This window comes from Nipponia nippon, unplaced genomic scaffold (assembly GCF_047370975.1).
Source record: "Nipponia nippon isolate SJK-2023a ecotype South Korea unplaced genomic scaffold, ASM4737097v1 scaffold_10, whole genome shotgun sequence".
In the NCBI taxonomy this organism is placed as follows: domain Eukaryota; kingdom Metazoa; phylum Chordata; class Aves; order Pelecaniformes; family Threskiornithidae; genus Nipponia; species Nipponia nippon.
The window spans coordinates 19,069,810-19,095,951 of NW_028262291.1; the positions used below are offsets into that span (position 1 = coordinate 19,069,810).

At 38.8% G+C, this 26,142-nt stretch overlaps 1 protein-coding gene across 1 annotated transcript in view; it reads right to left on the reverse strand.

Moving 5' to 3' along the window:
- BRSK2 (BR serine/threonine kinase 2) overlaps positions 1–26,142 on the reverse strand; it is a 326,660-nt gene that overhangs the window by 299,590 nt on the left and 928 nt on the right. Inside the window, exon 3 of the mRNA XM_087745783.1 lies at positions 25,113–25,525. Coding sequence (XP_087601909.1) covers positions 25,113–25,206 — 94 coding nt within the window. The 5' untranslated portion in view covers positions 25,207–25,525. The remainder of the gene's footprint in view (positions 1–25,112; positions 25,526–26,142) is intronic.

Consider the following 26,142-nt stretch of genomic DNA (forward strand, 5'->3'; position numbering starts at 1 on the left):
ATAGAGATGGGCACAGCAGAATGATAAGTAGGAACATGTGCTACAGCTGACCAGATCACCAGCCACTTTAAATCAACACTGACTTCAACAGAGCTACAATAAATTTGCATCAGATTAATATATGGCTTATGGCTTCCCTATTAGTCAGACTATTGTGCAACTAAATCCTCACTCACTTTCTGACTTCAGTGAGAAGGAGGGAAAAAAAAGATTCAAAATAATTTCCCAACACATGACTGAGTACAGAAGAGAACAGAAGGGAAACTTCTGGAAAAAAAAAAATCATAATTTCCCATTTTGTATCACCATAAACAAATTGTTTTCAAGAGAATGGTTATTCTTGAATGAAATTACTGATTCAGCCAACTTTCCCCACATGAGGAGACAGCACAGGCTTGCTTGGAAAAACAGATCACCATCATCATTGAAACTATGGAAGTCTCTGTCTTGAAGGCCAGGTTCTCTGTTGTGGCTTACCTCTACTTAGAGAGGAAAATAAGCCACACAGAGAAGTCAATTACAGCTCCCTTCCTGTGATAATCAGACTGTGATAATGTAGGCAAGAGGAGGAATTGTTCTCACATATGTTACTGAATCTCTGAGGGACCTTGTATTAGCGAATGACTCGCTCTGCTTCAGCACACTTTTTCATTCTACAACATATAATACTAGGCCAACGCGAATAGCAAGGCCTGCACAAGAGCCACCTCCAGTAGTGGGACACTACTGGAAGCAGAGACTTCTCGCTACCACAGGGAGTTTCCTGTTGACCAAAAAGAATTTAAATTAGACTACTTCACACCAAAACCAACAGCAAATGAAGCGTTCTGATGATGCTTTAGACTCTCCCCTTATCCTCACTAAGGAAGAAAAAGGAGTGGCGAAACCCTGAAGGTCTTCCTGATTCACGGCTTCAGCAAGTCTTAGGGGCAGAACGAGTAGGTTCAACATAACATGCAGAAAAGGTTTCATTAATAATGGCTATGCTTCAGATAAGATGCAACCCTTGCAGAAAAATAAAATCAGTTTTGGGTGGTCCTTTAATCCTTCTTTTCCTCTGCTCATTTGCTGTATATAGCCCTTACACTGGCCCTCTGTTTCCACTTCACCAGCCATTGACTTCGAGCCTCTGATAAGGAGTTCGCATTGGTAGGAACTCATTCCAAAGTTGAAGCATGGTGAAGCTTCACAGTGCAACACTGGAAAATAACCATAATAAGTTATATCACAATCTCATTATAAGTGAATGCATCATTTGAAGTAGCAAGCCCTTTGAATCTTGTTTTTCCAACGTTAAATCTCTAGATACAAAACAATATTCCTGAGCATTTGCATGTAATCCAGATGTTGCTGTTCTCCACTGCTGGATCTAAATCATAATCCTCAGTTCTGATGACACAACCATTCCCCCTCAGTAACTGATTGTAATATTGGCACAAATGAGTATAACCTGTTTTAGTAAGCTGGAGAAAAAAGTTCATTTTGGAAACTGAAACGCAGCTTTCACTTGGCTCCCCATCTAGCACCACAAATAAAAGTTAATATAGAAAGGTAACTATAAGTAAGACAAACTTAGTTTAACGAGAATAGCTTAAGACATAAATGATTTACTGAGTCCAGAAGCTTGTTTGCAAGGTTCTGAACTGGCTTCATATCAAGCTTCTTGCAGTTTTTTTGCATATACTGCCCATGACTGAGTCAAGTACCAGCATAGCCTGTAGACTGTCCTCAGCTGCATACACGAACAGCTATTTCCTTTCAGCAACAATTTTTCCTTATTCTCTAGAAACATACATCCATTTTTATTTTCTTCCTAAACATGACAAGGGGATAAAGAGGCTGCAGGAGCCTCAGACACAGCACTTATAGGTTTTGTGCTGTTTCACCAGAATGTTTAACTCATGGTGACATGCAAGATACGCGAAGACCTTCTGATATGCAAGATCGTTCCCAAATCACAAATATTATTATCAAGAGCCTCGAAGTCCCTAAAACGTCATGTCAGAAGGCATCTGTCACTAGTTAATAGGAGCTATAGATTGTCATTTATAGGTCCTGTTTCTTTCCTCCCTCCCTGCAATTTCACAAAGATTAAAAAAATACAGACTAATAAATAAATGAAAACAACGTTCACAATACCCAGGGTGGGCAGTGGATAAACGGACTAAGCCATGCCTTACATAGATCCTGAAGCTAGCACTTTTGGAGGGTGGGGAGCAAAACAAATGGGAGAGAAAGAGGGAGGTTGCTCATTAAATAATTATGGGGTTTAGTCTACATTGCTAAGTGAAAGAGTCACTGCATGTTTACCAGATGCTACTGTGTAAAACTAAATCCAGTAAGATACCAGTATGATCTCTTTTTCTCCCTGCTCTACTTCATAAGCAGGATTTCCATGATCAGACAAGCATCCACTGAACAGCTGGGCACAGTTTGCCAATTTTACAGCAATAAGTGATCACTGAACCCATCAAGTTCCCTTCCCAAAGCAGAAGCACCAAAATAATAATAATAAGCTTGCAGCAATAAAAAAAATTCTTCCATCTGTTCACATTTTTACACCCCTTATACTGCAGTTTTATTTTGTTTGGGTACTTTTGGGAAGCAGGAAGAAGAATCATCTTCATAGCTTTATATTTTCCCCCTCATTTGGGGGATATGGAGGAGAGATTTTATTTTGTTTATCAATTTGTTGATATTTTTGGTGACCAACAGAAAGGCAAATCAGACAGCAGCAAATCCTGATATACATTATGATATGCTATATTTCAAAAAATTCTCTAGCTTTTATCGAACACTGAGTCTGCAACTCTCAAAGTAATTTGTGTAAGGAACTTTATCAACATTAAAGGTGACAAAACAGAAATGTCAATAAACTAGTCTCAAAATCAGAGATAACTAAAGAAATCAAACCTCCTAAGCTTGAGTCCAGCCGTTTGCTCACCTACCTAGAAAATCTTTCATGGAACAGCAAAGAAGAGATGCATTTTCCTTTTAATAAAAGCAAAGGGGTAGATGGGCATAAATCAGCCACTTCTTCAAAATTCCACTTGTTTTAGGCTTTGTGGGAACCTTTATGGACTTGCTTTGGAAAAAAGCTGTGTTACAAATAGAAGGAGCAACAGAAAAAACCCAAAATCTCTCAACACCTGGATACACTAGTTGTGACCTTTTCAATGTCAGGATATTTCAAGTATCCAGCAGATTGCTACTTCTGTATTTCCCCTATGGTTGTACTAAGATAGATCACCAGAACTACAGAATACATCAAGTTTGTGGTGCACATTCTAGATATGTCATCAACATTTAATTCAGTTCTGAAGGGGTTAATGGGGAAATTTGATCCTTTATATCGCCCTAGGAAATACATAGTACATCCCTGATTAATGTGACAGGATGCATCAGTTCATAAAGGTTGACATTTACCCTCACACAGTAGGCTAGCACAAGACCAATGTATTACTTAAGTCCCACTTCAGCACTTAAAACAACAAAATATCGAAGCTTGGTGGATGGACAGCATGACCGTAGATGAAATTCAGTGTCGACAAATGCATAATAAAAAGAATAATATGAACTAGTAATATATATTTCTGACTCCAGACTTAACTGGAGTCATTCAAGAAAAGATTTACCATTACTTCAGACAGCATAATAAAAATATCAACTCAATGTGCAGAGGTAATCAAAAGTGACAACAAAATGTTGAACAATGAAATCGAAAATTATACTTGAGAATGAGATAATGCCAATATATAAATCAATGATACATCCTCCACTGGAATACTGACCTCGAAGATGCATAGCAGAAATAGGTAATGAGACAAGCAGCAAACACAATGAGTGCATGAGGATCATATCAGGGTAGAATGAAAATATAGAGATTGTCAGTTTTGAAGACCTGAGTAAAAAGAGACACACTAAATAAAGTTAGACAACCACAGGATGATGAAGGGTATAAAGATGATATATCAAGAATGCCCCCTTTGCTTCATACCAGGATGTGTGTTATCTTGATAAAGTAAAAGGGACCAAAGTTTTAAATGGAGAAGGAGGTAAAAGGATAAAAGGATTTTGATGTCCCTTTTCATTCATTTAGGGGTTTATACAATATACAATCACATATATCTGAAATGCAGATGGATAGTGGGAATAGATTCAAATCCCTATATTAGAATAAAAACCAACGAATAGGTATGCTTTCACACATTCTGTACTAACCAACGGATACTGGAGGCAAAAAAAATAATCCTACCATTATTTTTTGATTCTGAAGTCAGCTGCTGCAACATTTCTACAGCTGTCCACTGAACAACATCTACTACACCATACTGTAACAAGAGAGAACACTGGTCTGATACAAAAATCGCTGTTTTATCATAACATTCCTGTTCTGCCCATCAAGAACCAAGCTATCTAAAACTGATAGCAGTGTAGAGCAGAGATATCCAAGGACTTTCAAATTAGCAAATTTAGGTATCGCAGCAGTCTGGAGCCCTCCTTCTTGCCTAGCTAGTAACTGCAGTGTAGACATACACAAAGTTGAACTAGGCTGATGTTTGGGCTTGACAGTGCCAAATGGCATGAGATTTTGGACAACATCCAAAAGTGATCTAAAAGACAGGCCCTTCTACAGTTTTGCATCTTACTCACATGAAAAGTAAGTATGTGGTTATGTTCAATTCTGGAACAAAACCCACTTTTCCTACAAGCATTCTTCTGAAATTCAAAGATGTTTAGACCTCAGATTTAAAATTTTACCTGCAACTAACAGCATCTCTGTTTAACTGTGCATGTTTCACCTATGTAACTGTTTATCAATGGGTATTAATACAAAATTAACAACTTCTAGGCCTTCTAATGAAAAGGAAAGGAAGTACAAAAATTATGAAGTCTGATGTGGAGCAAGCTAAGTACTGGGAAGCAACCAACTGAATAAACATCAAATGAAGGATTATCCTTATTTTCTCAAGGATTTAATTCCAGCAAGGAACTGAACTAGTGACCTCCCCTTCCTTACCACCTCCTGCTGCCAACAGTCAGATAAAATAAACCTAGTCATATAGATTTTTATCAAGATCTCTTGAGAGAAAGAAGTAATTTCTGTACTAGAGGTCAAGCATAAGAATTTTAAGCCCAAAGGTCAATTTTCTAAGAGAATTTTAAGTACTTGTGGATAGCTTAGAACAGAGGCAATATCCAAGCTGTGGCTATTTTATCAACATAGAAATACAGTTGCCATAAATTCAGAGATCATTTACTTACAGAAAGAAAGTAAAGAAAAATGTAAAGATTACGGAAAGGCTTTTTCAAAGACAGAAACAAATACGCACCTCTTTGCAGGAAGGGTCTGATAGCTAAAACTTTAGACACTAAAACCTTTCATAACGTGTGTGGTTTTGTATTTCTCTCAAGTAGCAATGTTTGAAAAGAGAGAATCCAACATCTAGATCCTTTCCCAAATTTAAAATTTATAGTCTCTGCCTTTATACAGAAGGTCAAATCCATAACTAGGGTAAGTCAGTCCAGCAGCATGGAGTCCAAAGCTCTTAATCAAATAGCACCAGTTGAGTATCTAGTCCATAGTCACAGAAGCTGACCTTTCTTTCAGTTACACTGGATAAAATAAATCAACTCCAATTAAGGTGATGGGATACAAATTCAGACTATTTCCAGAGTAATGCATGGTTAAATTGTGTTTTCTGTGCAGCAGTCTAAGTCTAAAGACTTGACAGCCTCAGAACCATCATGCCATTTTTACAACACTACAAGCAAAGCACCAATTTGCCTGTGGAGAGAGGTAGACTCTGGGCTTCTTCATGATCTCACATACCCCACTTTTGCAGCCTGCCATTACACTAAATACCCTTCAGTTTTTCATAATGGTGAGTGAGCTTACAGTCAATCACACTCCATGGTGCTGAGCTTGCAACAGCAGCATGGATCAAGATGTTTCCATTCCCTTTGAAATCCAAGTCTGGATTGCTCCAGTTTGTTTTTCAATAGAGCAGTTTTTTCAAATGCTACAGTTCGATTTTACAATGCTGCTGGCGAGGTTGGGAATCAAGCTAAATCCAGATGCATCCAACAGAGAAAGTTGCCACAGGGAATAAGTGAAAAAAATCAAAGGGTGAGCAGTAAGATGACCCTATACCACTGACCTGGTGAATGCTAAAGAATAAAGGTTTAATGTAGAATCAGAGGAATAAGAAAACCAAAACAGTTACTTCCAATACTGTCAATAGTTGTTACTATGAGAGTCAGAGATGAGGTTTTTTGGAAACAAAAAACTGGAAGAAAAAATTAAAAAATGCTGCTGCATACGTATTTGCTTCTTAGTCACCCACTTATATATCAATTACTAAATGCTTCTCTTCAGTGTATGTCATTTTAAATAAGCATCACAGTTGACAATAAGAGAATGCATCAGGGTTTGTTTTTTTTTCATACAGCTTATAATTAAATTGTAGTTGACTAATATTTCTATCTATACCCTTCAATGCTGACGGCCTAGTCTTTGCTGAAACTGTTTAGTCTACATGTAATTCAGGAGCAGCAACTACAAAATATTCTCACTTAAAACAGCTTTCTGGCAGCACACATTTGCTGCCTTCAGTATGGTGACTCATATGGATGTATGGAAGACAATAAGGTTCATAGTAGGACATTATACTGCTCTGCTGTGTCAAACTGCTGTAAATCCAAAAAAATGTCAATGAAGCACTGGAGTTGCAATAGGAAAAGGAGGGAAAAAAAAAAAAGCATAGCAAGAACAAAAATCTGAACGATCATTATGGGAGAATTTTCATGTAAAACATCTCTGAACAAAAGACAAATGGTGCAAATCTGATGACCAGGAAGAAGTTTAGACTTTCATGTAAAACAGCCTGTTATAACCAGGGGAAACCAAAAACTCCAGGACAGCAATATGTCAGTTTAAAACGGATATTTAAATATTATTTTGCATATCACAGAATCACAGAATGGTTGGGGTTGGAAGGGACCTCTGGAGATCATCTAGTCCAACACCCCTAAAGCAGGTTCACCTAGAGCGGGTTGTACAGGATCGTGTCCAGGCAGGTTTTGAATATCTCCAGAAAAGGAGACTCTACAGCCTCTCTGGGCAGCCTGTTCCAGTGCTCTGTCACCCTCAAAGTAAAGAATTTTTTCTCATATTCAGATAGCACTTCCTGTGTTTCAGTTTGTGCGCGTTGGCCCTTATCCTGTCACTGGGCACCACTGAAAAGAGTCTGGGCCCATCTTCCTGACACCCGCCCTCAAGATATTTGTAAGTGTTGATAAGATCCCCTCTCAGTCTCCTCTTCTCCAGGCTAAACAGACCCAGCTCTCTCAGCCTTGCCTCATAAGAGAGATGCTCCAGTCCCCTCATCATCTTTGCAGACCTCCACTGGACTCTCTCCTGTAGTTCCCTGTCTTTCTTGAACTGGGGAGCCCAGAACTGGACACAGTACTCCAGATATGGCCTCACCAAGGCAGAGTAGAGGGGGAGGATAACCTCCCTCAACCTGCTGGCCACACTCTTCCTAATGCACCCCAGGATACCATTGGCCTTCTTGGCTGCAAGGGCACACTGCTGGCTCATGGTTAACTTATCCACCAGGATTCCCAAGACCTTCTCTGCAGAGTTGCTTTCCAGCAGGTCAACCCGTAACCTGCACTGGTGCATGGGGTTATTCCTCCCTAGGTGCAGGACCCTATGCTTGCCTTTGTTGAACTTCATTGTTGAACAGCCCAGCTCTCTAGCCTGAATGGCAGCACAGCTGAATGGCAGCACAGCCTTCTGGTGTATGAACTTCTGTACGTGAACTGGCTCACATTACGCAACTTCCAAAATGTAGTGAAATAGCACACCTAAGCAACTTCACAGCAGGACAAACATTAGGATGGCAAAATTTGCAAAGGTCACATTCACATTACCAAGTGCATCCAGGAAAAAAACCAAAGCCAGTAAGAGGGCAAATTAATTTTAAACACTTTCTTTTCAAATCTCAGTACTCTGCAGGTTAGGAGATAACAGGAAATCAAAGAAAACATGCATTTGAGACAGGCTACTGACACTATAATCATAGCTGTTTATTAAGGTTAAAGTCTTGGAGATTTAATTCCTCTTAGGATATGTATACAGCTACACTGGGATCAAACCAAAAAGTCTTACCAAGTTCAACACCCTACCTCCAGCAGTGGCCATAAACCACTTGAATTCATTTTTCAGGTGGAAATAAACATAATTTGAGATTTTCACTAGGAGAAACATTTAGAATTATCAAGATGGGAGGCGAGGCATTTTGCTTTCCTAGTTGAAATATGACTCATTTCATCTCATCCCTAGTCTAGTAACTCAAATTTTTTTTTTTTTTTTTAAGCTTTGAACTGCCATAGGCTTGTGGCAAAACTTTGTTCTTAATAAGAAATGCAGGGAGCTGAAATTGGTCTGAAGTGGCCTAGCATTGGCCTTCCACATCAGGATATGTTTCACCCATGGTTTATTACATCAGCATAAAAGAATATAGAAAAAACAACTGAAAATCCTCATTTAAAACAGGTGATGTTAGCTCACTGGAAGACAGTAGTAAGCTCCACAAAACCATATGCCACTTCGTTCACATAGCAGTGACTCATCACTGTTTCTACGTAGAGACAGGGCAAATTCAGTTTTTTGAAAAGTGAATTCACTCATCCTGGCTTTTGCATTGTTATCATTTTTATGGATTTAGTTTAAAAGTTTGTAACCCTCTCCACTGAATGGCAGAAAGCTGTTTTGCTTAGGCCTCTCAGCACCAATTTGACAAGCATGTTTAGGAAAAAGGATATGAAGAGCCCAAGGTCTTCCTTTTTTTTTAAGCCATGCCTGAGCAGGTAATAACCCATTTTTATTCTGCCTTCAAAAAATGACCAGCAACCTACTGCAGCATGTGTTACGATGTTGTGTGTTTTAAATCACAAACAAGAACCTGAATAAGCAAAAGTAAAATCATGTTTTGGAGACTGTGGGTTATTCAAGAACTAACAATGCCTTGACCTGTACTACAATTCTCCATTTTTTTACTTTTAAAAAATAGCTCTAAGGTGACAAAAGCTCTGAATCTTTAATGTTTAAAGATGCCAAATCCCTCCTTTGTTCACCTTATTTTTATGCCAACACATCTCCACTCAGTTCAGTGGATTTACTCCCAAATTTTTTTCTTTACAATTAAGAGCAGGAAAATCTCAAATAAGCTTTCACTTTCAAGATCGGTGACAGGGTAACTTGGTGGGAGGGCAGAGAATTTTCTTCTTTCTAGCTTTCCCCTTTCATTTTACTTCCTTTTTACCCTATATTAACTGCAAGAACTAAAATTCAGAAGCTGACACTATCCCTTTAATATGTAAGCTACATGCACAGAGAGTTCTTTCCATGGATCAGAATCTGACCCCAAACTGTGCAAGTGATACATGCACCAGGATGGACAGCTTTCAGAACTGAGGTAAACCTGGCAAAAAGAGCCAAGACTTACACCCCTTAAGTATCATGGCTGAAACAATACTTTTGTACCGTATGTCTTACCTGACATAAATGTCTTTTCATAATTGTTAGCAATTATGTCACAAGTGACCTACAGCATTATCCAGCTAGGCCACAAATTTGTATTAACTGCTGTTCAGAGTATGAAGTTCAACCAAATACTGAGAAAGGCTCATATGCTACAACCACTGTCTATCATTTAAAGTAACAGAATTTATTCTGCATCTTAATGCTTTCTACTTACCAACCCCATTAGCCTTATTTAAAACAAACAAATAAAAAATAAAACAAAAAACCAAACACGCAAACCTAGTCAGTAACTTTCGTTTCACTTTACAGACACACAGTAGGTTTCAGTCATCACAGTCAAAAATGAGTGCATTTTAGAACAACTAATTTTAACTGGAATTATTTGCCCTAAAAACTGAAACTGCAGAAATTACTTCTGTGCAGCTTCAGTTATATAAAACTTGGGGGGGGGGGGGGGGGGTGCCCCCTCCTTTTTTTTTTTTTTTTTTTTTAATACAACTTCAGGCTTCAATCATAACAAAATTGTACATCTTCCTACAAAGATAGAGTATTTATGCAGTAACATAGTTGCAGATACAGCATGATTTTGACATTTCCTGTAGTCCTGGAAAGGGAACAAGCCAAATGCATCCCTGGCACAGCTTTAATAATTTCAAAAACATTTGCATGTAACTCTGGCTTACCATCTCAAAAATAGTAAGGAGTAATGTTTTATTTTATCTACTTTCTGAACTCCCATTTTTACCTCCCAGTACATAACTTAATACTTCAAAGTAGGTCTTAAGTGAGACTCAAGTGATAGCTAAATCTCATAGTAGCAAGAGGGTAAATTTCACTCCTAGGGCACTGATGAGAAGATTCTCCTTCCCCATTAGCCGAAATATTTTTTCTAGGCAGTAACTTGCAATATAACTATCATTAACGCCCATATAGCAGACTAGTAAGGTCATCCCTTTAAAAAATTCTTTGATATTTCAATTTTCAAGTTCATCAGCAGCCTCCTCAGAAATGTCTGCATTCCTAACAATTCAGCCAGTCTTTAGAATAACCCATTAGCCTCGCCACCCACTTCACACCGACCTATACCCTTTCCAGGCAATAGTTCTGGAAGCTGAAACTTACTGAAATAGCATTTGGTAAATATCATTTTGCCAAATAAGACTGTTGGTATTATCAACTGGGTGCATTTATTAACCTTGCTTTGCCTTTTACATTCTACTTCCAAATTTAGGTGGAGGTGGTGATGCAGTGAGGATTGGAAAGGAAAAGAGAAGAGAGATGGGACTACGTGGCAGCTTAATTTGAGGCATTTTTAAAGGCTTCTCTATCAATCTGTCAGAATTTCCCAAGATGGCTTAAAAAAAAAAAAGAAGAAAAAAAACCCCACACCACCAGAGGACAGCTGCCTGCAGGAAAACGAAACTGCTGCATTTTAACACTGCAGTATAATTCTACCAGCTCCACAGGAGCATAAATAAAAGTCACCAAGTTATAAATCTTTTGTAAGTAGAACACACAGCATCATACAAACATAGTTTTACTCAGTGACATTTTCTTTGAGAGATCAGGGACAAATGTCCCTAAGGAAAGAAGCAACAAAAGTCAGCATAGCCACAAATTGTCAAAATGGGAACATCAAAGCAATTTTTCTATTTTATTAGATAGTTAAAGCAAATTTAGTTTTAAATTGCAGCCACAGAGATTTCAGCGTTTATGTATCAACATTAAAATAATCAAAAGGAGAAGCTATGGAAGACAAATACAGCATGAAAAGCTATCATCACCTGGACAGACCGGGCTGTACGGTCCAGTTTATCCTCAGGAGGTGAAAATCCACAGAGGTACATTAAATAAAATTAAGTCAGCAAAAATGAACACTAGCAAATAAAAAAAAAAAAACACAACAACAAAAAAATCACTACGCCTAAATAATAAGGTTATCCCAGGCCTTTCCATGCTGCTTTTTATTTGTGAAAAATTTATCAATACTAGCTGGCTAATCCTGTCAGTCCCAGAAGGGAAGTCAAGCATTATCTTAGTTTTACAGCAGGGCATCATGAAAAGAAAAAAGAAAAAAAAAAAAGATAAATTAACTTGCCAAAGGCTCCACCCCAAGTCAGTGGCTGAGCCTGTTAGGGCCAGCGAAAACTACATAGTTATTGTTTCTGAATAATCTGCCTTATAACTGCACAATGACATGAATTGAGCCTGTTTCGTACATATCTCTATTACTCTTCCCCCAAGAAATGACCCGAGTAGGACTGTAGCATTTTAGAGACCATAAGAGTACAAATAGGGACCCAATCCTTTGAGAAGTTGGGTACCTTTAATCCAACAGGCCTTGAGAGTACAGAATAATCTTTCACACCAGAATTAGAACTCTACAGGATCAAGCACAAGGTTGGTATTTTGCATACACAAAAAACCCCAACCTTGAAATTAAGTCATACATACACAAAGTATACAGTGCATTATGCATATAAATGCTCAGCTTATCCACATCTGACATACCATATTGATTTGTAGCTGATGCAGGGTTTATTAAGAGAGCAAAACAAAGGCACAATTGGTACAAGTAAATAATCAGGTAAAGATGGGAAAGATTGGACTTCTACACAGGGCAAGGTTCCTAGGTGCTCTGGTACACTTCTCCAACCCTCACACAGCCTGCACTGCCCTATTTTCACTGCTGCTTGTGCCAGGAGACAATAGTGTTACCCACCAGTGCTAAAGTTCCACCTCTGATTGCAAGGTAGATGCACCCTTTGACCAAAATCCGTTGCCTTGCCACGTTTTCAATTGCCACCGTTTCAGTGAGGAGAAAAAGGCCTACAACACACAGGTTTCTCCCATCTGGTGGGCTCTTCAGAAATTTACAGTAGAGAAGTAGACACTTGAACAGTAAATACGATGTTAAGTTTGCTATTCTAATCAATCTTTTTATGAATTCTTGAGAAGCAGTCCACAGACCACCTGGTTCCTCAGAGCCACAGGCGCCAAAACACTGAGAATAAATAAGCATTGGTGGAGCTAGAGAGGGTCTCGGCTGTAACTCATCTGATTCAATGGTGATAAGAGTAATGGTGATGACAGCATTATGACACAGATCCAGAAACCATGCCTATTTTTGCAGCATTTCCTCTGAGCACAACGAGCCACCTGGCAACAAGATGGCAACTATCCCAACCAGTCTGGCTGTTGCCTTCCCTAGCAAAGATGCAGTAATTATAAAGGTTAGGACATTTTCTACATCCTGAAGCTTAATGCAAACTGGTTGGGTGATTTCAGTATATGTATGTGTGGAATACTAGAGAAGAATTACTGCTAAAAGTATTAAAATGTTTCCTTGCCTGAACTTGTCTGTTAGCTGAGCAGACAGACTTCTGCTTTAAGGATGAAAGACAGTAATTTGTAAAATGTTGGGCCTGTATTTTCAGTTTGAATTGAATTTGCTTACCGTATCATTCTACTTTGTGCTCTAATTTGCTTGAATATTCACTGCAGAGGAGATGCATTCCTGGGCTGCTCTTAACTAGAACACTGCCAGAGGTCTGCCTCTGCTGCCATCAGTGAGAAGCTTGCTAATGGGTCAAACCCCCCTCTCAGATAAACTTGAGCAAGGCCTTGAAGTCACTGGGACTACATAGATGTAACCGAGTGGGGAATTTGACTCAGTAATGTCTTCAGCTCAATCAGGAAACAACCAGAAGCAAGAGAGATGTGATTTCACAAATATGAGCAATGAAATAAACCACAGACCCAGAAGAAAAGCAGCACAGGACAAAACCCAGAAACACTAGGACAGATTTTTCTTTATTGTTGATGATTACTGATTTTAATCAAGCTTTACTGATTTATAGGAGTGGGAAGTTTGGAAAAAAGTGTAATTTTAACTAGTTTCAAAAGCTAATGAAAAACTGTTCAAGGCTGGTGCTCACAAAGTATAAGGAATCTTAAAAGCCGTGCCACTCATAGCCGTGTCTTTTCAACAAAACAAATGCCTGCGTTTAATAGGGCTATAGCGCTTGTGTCACTGCCAAGTTCTAATATAATACTTGGCTTTGTCTTTGGTGACGATTTTTGTACAGACAGGCATTGCAAACACACAAACAGCTCTCAGTCTTCCTCTCAGCTTTCTGCAGGAAGGACTACTTCAAATACTGCCACTGAACCAAAATGGATACATGGAGGAAATAGAGAGAGGGCTCCCTTCTTCCCACACTCCCCAATCACTAAGCTCAGTTTGCAAACAGAAAGGACCAAGTTCTAGCCTCCACCCTCCCTGCTTTGCACTGCTCCAGTAGCAGAAAGTAGGCAGGAATCCAGCTTATCAAGCTGGCTGGGGATTCCTCCAGCATTAGGGAATCGCAATGTGGTTTAGCACCAGTTTTTCCTCTTAACTTTGGTGTCAGAGTCTTAACCAAGGTGAGGCTAATATCTGAAGAGTAGCTGTATTCCAGCAATCCCAATCTGCCATAGCAGCATCTCATGGCCTTCAAAACCAAATGCAGATTAGAGAAGCTGTGCTGTTTAGGACAGCTTTGCTTTAGCCTGATTTCTTAAGGAAACAAAATTTAAATGTTCAAGTTGTCTGTCTGTAATTTCCCCATAACACCAGAATAGATTAGCAAGTTTCAACAAAGTTTGAAAGAGCAAAGGAAGTCTCTAAGTTTCTATGGATTTCATGGAAAGTGGTCAATGTTGGGGGGGGGGGGGGGGCGGAAAAAAAAAAAAAAAAAAAAAAAAGAGATGCAAACTATTGCTCCCCAAAATAGAAAGAGTAATTGTGATTTAATCCTTAATTTAATCCTTAATGGATTCCAAGAGAAAGAAAAAAGATGTGCAGGCAGCAGGGGTGGTTCCAAATGAGCCACAAACACTGCCTTCACCTAGCCCAAGAGACAAGGACATACAGAGAGAGCAGGAGGAGAAGGGGAATATAGGGTACAAAACTGGAGGAAACAGAGTTCCTTAGTTTCACAGTTCACTGAACAAGTTATGGTTTAGTTGCACAGAATAACACAGAATAGCAGAAGAGCTGGTGTTGGAAGTGATCTCTGGTCCAAGTGATCATCTAGTCCAACACCTTTGGTCAAAGCAGAGTCAACTAGAGTAGGCTGCTCAAGGCTGTGTCTAGTCTGGTTTTGAATACATGTAAGGATGGAGACTTCCCAACATCTCTAGGCAACCTGTGCGAGGTTCAACCCACCCTGACAGCGGAGAAGGTTCTTCCTATATTTAAATGGAACTTCCTATACACGCACAAAGGCCTAACTAAGATTAGTGCCTTAGCATGGAAGGGACTGCATGCAGATAATGTAACACGAATTACCTTTCCTTTCAGTTCACAACTTAGGCAAGACACGTGAAATGTGAAAGACAAAACATACTTAAGAGAAAACAATTCTCCAAGGATACACAGTGCTTCAATGTTAATTTCCCAAAGACAATGCATCTGTATAAGAAGTGGGAGAAAACCCTAGAAGTACCTTATTTTTCAGTCTACCATGACCATACAGTTTAAAAAAAAACAACAAAAACCTCTAACAATAATATATGCTTATTTAGAGATAGACTATTTTCTTGCTTAGAGTATTTCTACCAGCTCTTCTAGCAGTAACCATCAACCTATTTAAATAGGGCTGAAATGATTAAGGGGTTCAGTTTTAGAACTGTAACATCCCCAAAAGTTTTCTGAGAATATCCTCCTGAACTCTTCATTAATTTGCTGTAGGAGATTGCAGCTGTAGAAATAATTAAATACCTGTCTAGCATCCTCTAGATTAGGATGCCTAACCTTGGACCAGTTTCCAGTTTGAAGAGGCAAGGTAACCTCAAAGTCAAAAAACCAACCAAACAAAAAAACCCCACCCAACCCAAAAAAACCCAAAAACTACCAAACAAAAAAACAGATGACCAGAACTTCAAAAGGAAAACCGTAGACCTGTCCTGTACCTGCTGACAGCAGGTCACCTCAACATGACAGCCAAGCTACCCATCATTTACAACCTGAAAATAAGATGAGAGTTTTGGAAGAGAATACTGGGAGAGATTAAGAGATTCCAGGAAGGGAAAAATCTAAGAGTCAAATCCATTCCTTAATCTTAGGGACAGGTCACAGTTATTAAAAGGAATTCACGTAGTCACTGAATGAAACTTACCCAGGGCAAATGTAACCCAACCCTCAGCTGGCGAACAGTCAGCAAAAGACATGAGAAATTTTTAAAAATCCCACACAGTGCATTTCATACCACAAGGATTTGGAATGTGAAGTCTGCTTTTCCTACTTAAACTTGTGATTTAATTCAAATGCAATAAAATGGTAGTCTTAGCAAAGTCTTGTGCTAGCTTAGCTCAAACTTTATCAGAGCAGGACATTGTTTTGGTTTTTTTTAAATAAAATTTAAAAAAAAGGAAATCATACATCAACAGCTTATGTTTAGCTGCAAATATGTTATTGCTGGTCCCTCTTCCTCATAAATTATATTACCATAGGGCAGAGGAGCCAACATTATGAACCTGGGCTACAGTGTATCTCATCCTGGACCAAAGCAACAAAACAATCACTTTTCCAAGAAGAGCATCTGTGTAGAAATCTAGTGTCTACACTGCTAGCCACACATAAAATAATTAAGAAAAAGAATGAAAGACGATAAAGTGCCAAGCAATTCCATCAACTTTCCCTGCTGGGTCAGTACGAAGACCTGGTACATTCTCATCTGCAGCTGAAGGACTGCTGCTCAGCCTTTGGCAGACTGAAACTTATAGTTCTACGAGTAGGCTTTAGACAGACAGTAGAAAATTAACATATTTTTGGTCCAGACTAGTTTGCTTCTCCCAGAAACCAGCTCCTCCATTATTTTTGTTCCAGTCAATAGTGCTTTTAATAGCAAAATGACAAGGGCAGTCAGCTTATAGCGTGTAAGGCTGAACACACAAAGGAATGACACTGCAAAAGCAGAGCTTGTTAATACATATGTAATGTAGACATCATTAAAAAAAATATACATTATCACACTGATTTTTTTTTCTCCCACATTAAGCATACACTGCAAAAGATAGCAAATCAAAATTGCAAGAGCCTCAGGATATAAAGAGAGTATGTAGTTTCATAAGTAGAAGCAGGCAGCCAGAAGAGCACTTACTAAATGGATGCCTGAAAACAGTTTTCCATCTTTTTTTTTTTTTTTTAATTTTTTGAAGTTAAGCACTTCACTAGAAATATTATCATGCCTATAATTCCCACATAGTGTTGGAACACTAAAACAAAAAAGAAAAAAAGACAGTACTTGCACACCCTATGCCACTTGATGCTGGTTTCTCTCCTGAGGTCCCCCCTGCACCCTGCATTAACCCATTTACTGTCAGTTGATGTTGCAAATCTTGGCACAAAGCTTTTACCGGCAACAATCTCCTTTTGTCAGTAAATGGCAAGTCATCTACTTTTTCCCAAACTCCTTAATTATCAAATCACTGATTATCAATGGGCGGATGTTAGATAAGAAACTGAAGAGCAGCCTGTTATCAGTGGTAAGCTATACAAGGAATGGTCCCTTCTAGTCTAACCTCACCCCTACCACCACCCCAAATTAAAAAACATTTATTTGAACAATAAATTAAAAAAGTATTTCTCTTCCTCTTAAGTATGCAATAATCTGTATGCAAGGAAGCCAGAGTAGGAACAGTGAAAGTCTAAAAGGCAGAAACTGCTTGGCACAGCCATGGGATGCAAAACAGTAAGCTCAGCCATTAGAACTTTGTGAAAGAGTCATTTAGGGCAGCTTTTGGGCTACTTTAATTTATGTGAATTGACAATGACCTCTGTGGCCTTCAGGAAACAATAAAATAATTTTCTCAAAATAAAACTGAGAGCACTGACAACTCAAGATAAGTATTCTATTCTACCCACTCCAGCACTGAGTAACTATCCATCAGCTACCTGCACCAGCCTGAAGGTTACTCTGCACTACTATAAAGGCAACAGTACCATTTGCAAGAGAATGTACCTGGATTTGTTTAAATATAAACACCATCATTTACCTTCTTTATCCATATTGCTCTTTATCCTCAGTGTCCCGACACACTTCCATTTATTATCCTTTAAAAACTGTATCCCAAGGTCATTGCAAAATAAACAGTATATTCCCGTTTATACAGTCCAGAGAACGACGGTGATCTCATAGGCATCTCTTCCACAAATGATGGATTCAAGAAAAAAATGTTTGCAGCTACATCAATAGCAAGTAATACACTTTTATGAAAGGAACCAATACACTTTCCTCTGTTCTGCCTAAATTCCATTTAAACCCAACTTTCAAAAACTATGAAGCAATGAAAAAAAATCTTCTGGGTAGATTTTTTGTGTGGTTTTTAACCAGAATTTTATCAGTAATGTTTCTAGTCTGTAAACAAAATTAAAGGAATTAATTAAAACGTTATATCCCTATTCAAAATTAAATCTAGAATAAGTCAAATAGAACTGGATGAACACTGTTAATATGTTCTAAAAGTAGGCATTTGAAATTAAGTAAGTTTGATTTCGTCACATCTGTGCATCTTTTAAAAAACCTTTCTGGAAAACTTCACATCTTCCAGGCAAGGGTACTCATGTGAATCATGTCCAAACTGTCCAGGAAAATTAAATTTTTATTTTGCACTTGCAAACATTTATGTTGGAAGTGCTCGCACAACTATCCAAGTAGAATGTAATACTCTTTTGCAACATATCCAAAAGACTACATTCAAGAGTACAATTCAAATCTTTGAAAACTGGTTAAGTACAACCAATCCTTAAGTGAGGTAAAGACAGTTGGGGAAAGGAGATAAAAATGGTTGTTTTCCAGAAAATCTGAAACAAATAAGGACTTAAAGGAAATCACTCTGCACTTACAGACACTGCAGATGAGGACGGTTCAAGTTCATTAGGAACACTATTTGCAACAAATTATTCATGTTACTCTACAGATCAGTATGGATGTTTTGCAGAAAACCAGTACCGTTTACGCATGAACTGAAAATGGAAAAATGTTCTCATTTTCCATAAGCAGAACGAACAGCATTATTGACTAGGATTGCTAAACATCTTGGGTTTGTTTAAAACAAAACCAGAAAATTTCTTTGGGATATTTCTTAATAGAACAATCCACAGCAAACAAAAAAACTCCACCCTTACCTATTTATCATGGGTTAGATGATCTTCCGGCTGAAGTCAGCTCAACTTAAAACACTGACTGACTTCACAAGGGCAATTTACAGTATCTCAGCATTTGAAGAAGAGCACTGCTTGAGCACTCATTTATGTCTCTGCCTTCACCTTCATGGAAATCTATACACAGGCTTCCACCTCTTCTTATTTTGACTGTTCTCCCATGTGCATAATACATTCCTCAAGCAATGTCTCTTACTTCAGAGGGCATTACTTCCAAATTTCTCATTTCCTTTCAAATTTCTTCTGAGAGTTGGAATTCTTTCACCGCCTGCATTTGTTCTATATTACCTACATACTAATCTTGAGGTGGATATCAACATTTATTATCGCCATTGCAATTACCGTTTAACTCTCTAAGGTACACAATATTAAAGACTTCCCAAAATATGATGTACGGAGTAAATTTATGGTATACTGAAAAATATTGCAATGTTAGAGAATCCAAAATATACACTGACTGCTCCACTGCAATTTACAAAAGAAATTGTAAAAACCCACTTAAAATGCTACATTTGCTCTTCTTATGGAGTCACAGGTTTTCTAGGGATCAGAAAGAGTTCCTTTCAGGAGCTAAATTCTATTGAGAAGCTTTTTTATTTCTCCAACCTCTCTCATCATTCTAATGCAGTCCTTGCCACTGTAGTGGCACAAAATGACATTAGAGCGGTGACAGAAAGCAGAAAAGTGCTTGAGCAGTGCAAGAACTCTATTTGTGAAATCACTGCTTCCGTAGTCCCTGCTGATGTCTGAAACATAGGTATATAAACAGCCATATAGTCCTACTCATTTGACAGTATCTGAATTTTAACAACTCTTGGGTGAGAAAGCTTACTGTGCTTTACAAAGAAAAACCATCATTCAGAGCCTGCTCCTGTTTCAACAAGTTCATAATAACTTTGCTACTGATGTTGGGGTAAAAGACTAATGTCATGCCTCTACAAAGTTTGCAGAAGGATGGAGGCTAAAAATCGCTTTCACTGCAGTTAGCAAACAAGAATTTGCTTAAAAAAGAAAAAGTGAAAGTCATAAAAGGGATATCTGAACTTTGCAGTTCAGACACGCAGCATGGTAATACTAGTTTACTTCAGTCAGTAATGCAGGCAAACAGTACTTTCGAACAATCAGATCAAAGGTATATAAAGTTAAGAAAGACCAAATCTCTCAAAACTCATAACCATTACATGAAAATCCATTATGTCTAAGTCACTATGACATAACCTTTCTTGGCAAAATTTCATTCTTAAGACCTCTACTGCCCACAGTATTGCTTGCAATTTTTTATTTCTATGATTACTAATTAACCACCTACGTCTTCACAGCCTATCATGACAAAGGGTGTGGATTCACTGTTTTGAAAGAAAATTTTTTAAGAAAATATATAGATATATGAAAACATTAATAGAATATATACTGGTTTGTTGTTTGTCTATTTGTTTAAAAAGACCACGGGGGGAACTACAATGATTTACACCTCTGTAGTGATATATTCATCTAGACAGCTAAACGGAACAAAGCTGTACTCTTTAGTCTCTCTAGATCCAACACACTAGGTCAGAAAAAAAAATTACAGCAGTATGAATGAAAAGGATATACTTTGTTTAGCCTACTTACCTAAGGAAACCAGGCTTCCGAGATCACATTGTCTACTGAATACTCCTCGAATAGATCTGAAGCTTTCAATTTCAACCAAATTTGACAGAGACAAATAAAAAGAATTAACAAATTTCAGTTTCTGCCGATGTCATGGAAACAGGTGGTTAAGGCTGTAAAGAAACATCCTGTTTAAGCTCTCACTGAATAAAAGGCTATTAAATTCATGAAGACACAAATTTAATGATTTCTGTTCTTACATAACCCAATTGCATACTGGTGAACACCTCACTGATGGCTCATATATAATTAACATGTTATACACTAAAATAACTCTAAGTTATATGGTATACAATGCAGAAAAGGGCCCCCCCTACACTTTTTGCAAAGGTTGAAGTGCCATGAGTTTCAAGCAGGATTCTTTGTACTGGATGTCTACAGAACTGGGCTTAAAACAGAATGAAAGGAACAAGACAAAATGGATCAGCAACATTAAATTTTTCATCAAGTTTATCTCAAAGTGAATAGTACAACTCCCACTTAGAGCCAATGTCTTATTGCATGTAGGCAAAGGAGTATTTTGGAAATTTCAACTAGACATTGAATTGGTGCCATACCAAACAATGATGCTGAAGCCTATACAGTGACTGTCAAAGGAAAACACAAGAAAACCCTCCGAAACACTGAAGCCCTTCACATGAAATACTTCAGCTCCTCATCTTTACACTCATTAATAAATATTCACTACAGTCAATCTGAATTAGTCTTAAGAGTTTCAAGGGTGAAATAGTGGTCAATGAGGCCAAAAGAAACACATGAACAAAGATATTTGTGGAATTAAAAAGAAAAAAGTAAAGCAAGGAATACACAAGAAGCTGACACTAATTCTGTGTGAAATCAAATGGAGAAATGCCTCTGTTCGCTCTAAAATTAGAACAGTGCTTCATGATCAGGAATGATTGTGGTTTCTAAAGACACACTGTTTCCACGTGTGTTATTGCAACATGACACACATCCTTTGCTTGTTACTGTTAATTACAATGAAAACCTCCTGTAATTAACTGTAGAAGAATGTATCAATGAAATTTAGATAAAGCAACCTTTTCTGACACATATATATAGTAATGATCTTTTACACCGACAGGTCTGTAAAATAATTTTTTGAGCACAATAATTAAGATTATGCTGCTGCTTGCATTCTTGCAAATCATTCAAATACCAGATTCCATGAGCTATTCCTCCAGCTGCAGTAAACAAGAGGTGCTCTGAATTCAACCTATTACAAAAGCAAACCATCTTACTACAGTACTAAAATTATACATTACATTTGTATGCTACATTATTAAAAATAACTTTCCTTCATTCCTCTGTCATTCCCACTACCAGCAAAGACCTAAGCACAGACATTTTTCAGCACTGCCCCGTGTAGCCCTTTTCCAAGTTCTCCGACTAAGAGACCCTAATCCTTTCTTTATGGCATCAGTCACCCTCAGCAAGCTTGACGCACCAGCACAGAAGGCTGCTCAGGACAAATTTTGCATACCCGATTCTGAATTCTAATCAACACTTTCGACAATGGTTGTTACCCACCAATTTGAACTGAAGGCTTTTCCATGTCAGTTTTGCCCACCCACAGCCAGATGTCACCAGGTTCCACTAACGTCACAGATACGGCAACTGGACCTCTTTGCAGGGACCAGTAGGCTGCTGTCGGTAAACACTTTTTTTTCAGCTATTAAGGTGGCAATCAGCGAGAACTTCATGGAGAGAAAGTCAGTGAGAGTTCTACTTACCATTAAGTTCTCCTTCCATGGCACCTTTTCGACGTCTCCCTGAACTATGAACCCATGCTCCTTCCCAAAAGGCCCTTCTTTTGATCTCAGTAAAAGCAGGTAAGAGTGATTAACACATTTGTACAATATTAACGTATCTGGGGGCAAAGCTAAACCTGCCTATCTGAAATAACTTTATAGAGTCAAGAATTTTTTATCCAAAATAAAAGTTATGTATATGAAGATCACTGCAAAATAGATAAGACTTTGCAACACACTTACACTTCCTTTCCATTCATCATTACATTTTGCCAGATTTGATTTCTCACTCTTCCCCATCCCCTTGGGGGAAAAAAAAAAAAAATTCCAAGCCATTACGTCCTAATCTTCCAAGCTTTAAAGTCAAGCTCTAAAGGAATGATTATAATCACTATTTTCTTCAGCCATATACCACTGCAACCTGAATTCAAAGTCACACACCATGACAACATAGTATGGCGATTCAGACCCTCATACTGCGCTTGTCCTCTCCCTAAAATGTTGCAGGTTGCCTGCTTACCCTCCAAAACAAGCAGGATGAGGATCAGCTACGTACCACACACTGTTCATGCCATTCTGCATGCTCCCGAATGTGATTAGCACAGAAAATGCGAGAAGACCAGAAGGCATCTTTCCATATTTAGCCACGTATGTTTAATACTGAGTTAGATTTCACCTCACTGCATTATTCCATTAATCAAGGGTGGGTATAGCAAGGAAGACATAGACTGACATCAGCTACTTTTAAGATTTCTCTTCCTCTTCCCCCCACCTCCAGCTTCTATGACACCGTGCATTGTGCATTTTATGTGCATTCATGTGTGCAAACAGCAGAGACTTATCTATAAAGATCGGTTATACGGTAAAACTGCAAAAGGAAACTTTCACCCTTGTCCAGCTGGTTGAATAACTGCAGAGGCCAACAGCAGCAAGCCTCTAAATACATCCTCTTCTCCCTCCACCCCCACATCTCTAATCACTTAGGAGGAAGATAGGAAGATTAACAGAGAGGAAAAAAATAACCAAAGCTGCAGATAACCCTTTAGGACCACAACGTCAGGCTATGAGACATGGAGCAAAAGGTTAATGCAGCTGTATTTTCAGGAATCTCAGACACAATTGTATTTAAAGGGGAGGGAGGGGTGCTGAGAAGGTGAGAGAGAGAAAAAGGGAAATGGTGATGAAGACAAAAATGAATTTGTCATCTACAGCTGGCTCTTTGATCACCTGGACTACCCAGGAAAAGATTACCAGCAGAAATAGGGCAGTTTTATTACCAATACACTGAAATTTTTTGGTATTTTCATCATCAGAACAGATTTTACTAAGAATACAGCTGCAGAAGTAAGGGCTTATTGAGCTATGCAAAGAATAAAGGTAGTAACCAAAACAGTGACAGAGAGCTACCTTTAGCAGCTGATACTCTGAAGAGATTTGGAAAAAATGAAATATAAATAAAAGTCACTTTCACTAGAAGACAATGTCATCTTCATCCATGTCTCTGAACGGTTGCTATGGGGTTGTGAAGAGGAGGGGAAGGAGGGGGGGGGGTTTATAATCAATCATCTCAGAAGAGCATTGCTTCTTACAGAGAAAGATCTGGATTTTGACTGTGTCCCTAAGAAAATTGCGGACTGCAGAGCTGCTGCCACGCAGGGCAGTGAGGAAGCAGGCAGAGCAGAGGCAGCAGCTGGGGATGGAAACGCCTATTAAATCCTTTAGACAACAGATGGGCAAAGCTCGGCTGGGTTATAAAAAAAAAAATACACCACAATGCATCATGTTTTATTGTCCCACCATAATGAACAACACTTAACACCCACATGCCCAAAGAAGCCCCCCTATGGCTGATCTTCCCCTTTCCCTAAATTATAATCTCAAGTTTCAATCCACTTTTGGGGGGCTACCAACCCAATGAATTTGCCAGATCCCATTGCTTATTGCATCTATTACTAAAAACAAAAAAAATTTAAAAAAATTAAATAAGGAAGGCATTTGGGCTTCTTTCTAATGATTTTTCTTCCAATTAATGCTCCCCTGCCCTTGAAGTGAATATGTTATCCAAGCAAGCAACAGTAAGTCCAGATCTTGAATGCATTTAGGGGATCTAATTATGTCATGTAGGGCAGAAGCACCTGCTCTCTGCTAATTCCCTCCACTCGGTTTCCTCTTTTTAATATTTCTTACCATTGTTCCATTCAGGAAAATCTGCTGGGGGCAAGTTTCATAAACAAGGTTTAAGAAAAATAATTAAATAACCTCCCCTCCCCCCCAATCCCTCCTACAAAAACACAGCATAACCAGAATGAATTTTGCTAGCAATCCTCTATTTTTCTTTTATTCCAGACCCTACCCACAAAAACCACCACCCCATCCATCCATATTTGCTAAATACCCACAGCAGTCAGTGCCACAGACATACTGTACATATTTCCATCCCCCCCCCTTCCCCAACTGCACCTTAAGGACTACACCCTTTTCAATCATGATGTCATGAAATACTGCTGGTGACTCCCCCACTACCACCATCAGCACCACCATCACCTCCTTGGTACTACAGGCTGTGAACCTTTCATTTCAATATAATTTGATTAAAAAGAAAATGCCCCTAAGTAGGGCAGTGAAAAAATTGATGTGAAAATTCACCACCAGCAGATCATCTATTTTTTCCTCTGCATGCACTCTGGCTGTCATCAGAACAACACCCATCAGCAGGAGTAATGAACATAACGCATCCTGGGCTTTTTTTTTTTTTTTAATTAAAAAAGGAAGAAAAGAAAGAATTAAAATGAAAACTAAAAATAAATAAAGGCAAAAATCTGCTATGAATATTATCTCCACTAAAACAGCAAATGGGAAAAGCTGAACCCTCAAATATCCCATCCCCAACACCTCACTGGCTGCTACAGCACCTTCCCCCTAGCGCCGGTGCTGCTGCAAAAGAACCAACCTGTCTGTCCTTTTCCTAGGGTTTTCTCCAAACGATAGGGTCCAACATATTGTGCATGTTGAGCTCCGCTGCCTTCTTTCCCTGTTGATGTCATTTCTACCTGGATCTGTAATTCTGCAATGTGTATATGCTGATGAGCTGGAATTTCTCTCTCTGCAGTTCTTTAAATTCCCACTTGCAGCTGTGCAAGCAAAGCACTCTTTCTCTTTGCTTTAGTCCACTTGGTTGCAGATTTTTCTCTTCCTCCTCTTTCTTTCCTCTCTCTCTCACGCGCGTGTTTTCTTGCTGGGTCTGCCTGGGACGCTGATGGACGAAGGAGTTATTTTAATGTTCAAAGAGGGGGATCTACGATCCAAGCCCAAGGAGCATGATGCTGGTGATCTGAGCTCCGCACGCCTTGTTCTCTCTAGGAGCTGTTCAAGGGAGAGCCAGAGCTAGAGCAGCGGAAGAGCTGGGGCCTGCAGCTGTGATTGACATTACAAGCAGCCAATCCCCTCGTCTCCCACCTCCTTCTCCCCTCCTCCTTCCACTACCTTTTCTTTTCCATCAGCAGCAGTTACTGCCTCTGCCTGCTACAGAGCATCATGATCAATGGCAACAGCAAACACCTAAGTTTATCAGTGTATTGATAAGGCACAATTAAATATACTTTAATGTGTATATTATTTTGAGACCCAAACATACACTTTTTTTCCCCCCTCATATTTATACTCCACTATGCAGCTGTACTTCCAGAGTATTAAAGAAAGGCTGAGATTGTAGCAGGAAATAGGAAAGGAAAAAAAAAATACTTCTGAAAATGAGCTTGAGAAATTCAATGACTTTGCTTGATTCCGGAGAACCTACATCTTCTGTGGGTTTTACCCTTTAAAGAGAGATGGGGGGGGGGGGGGGGGGGAGAAAAAAGGAAAAAAACAGGGCCAATCCTATAACCACTAAACTCAGTGACAGACCTGCTTGTGAGTTTGATGGGAGCAAATAGACTTCTGGTACTTAGATGAAGAGATCAAAAATGGCACGGCCACTACCT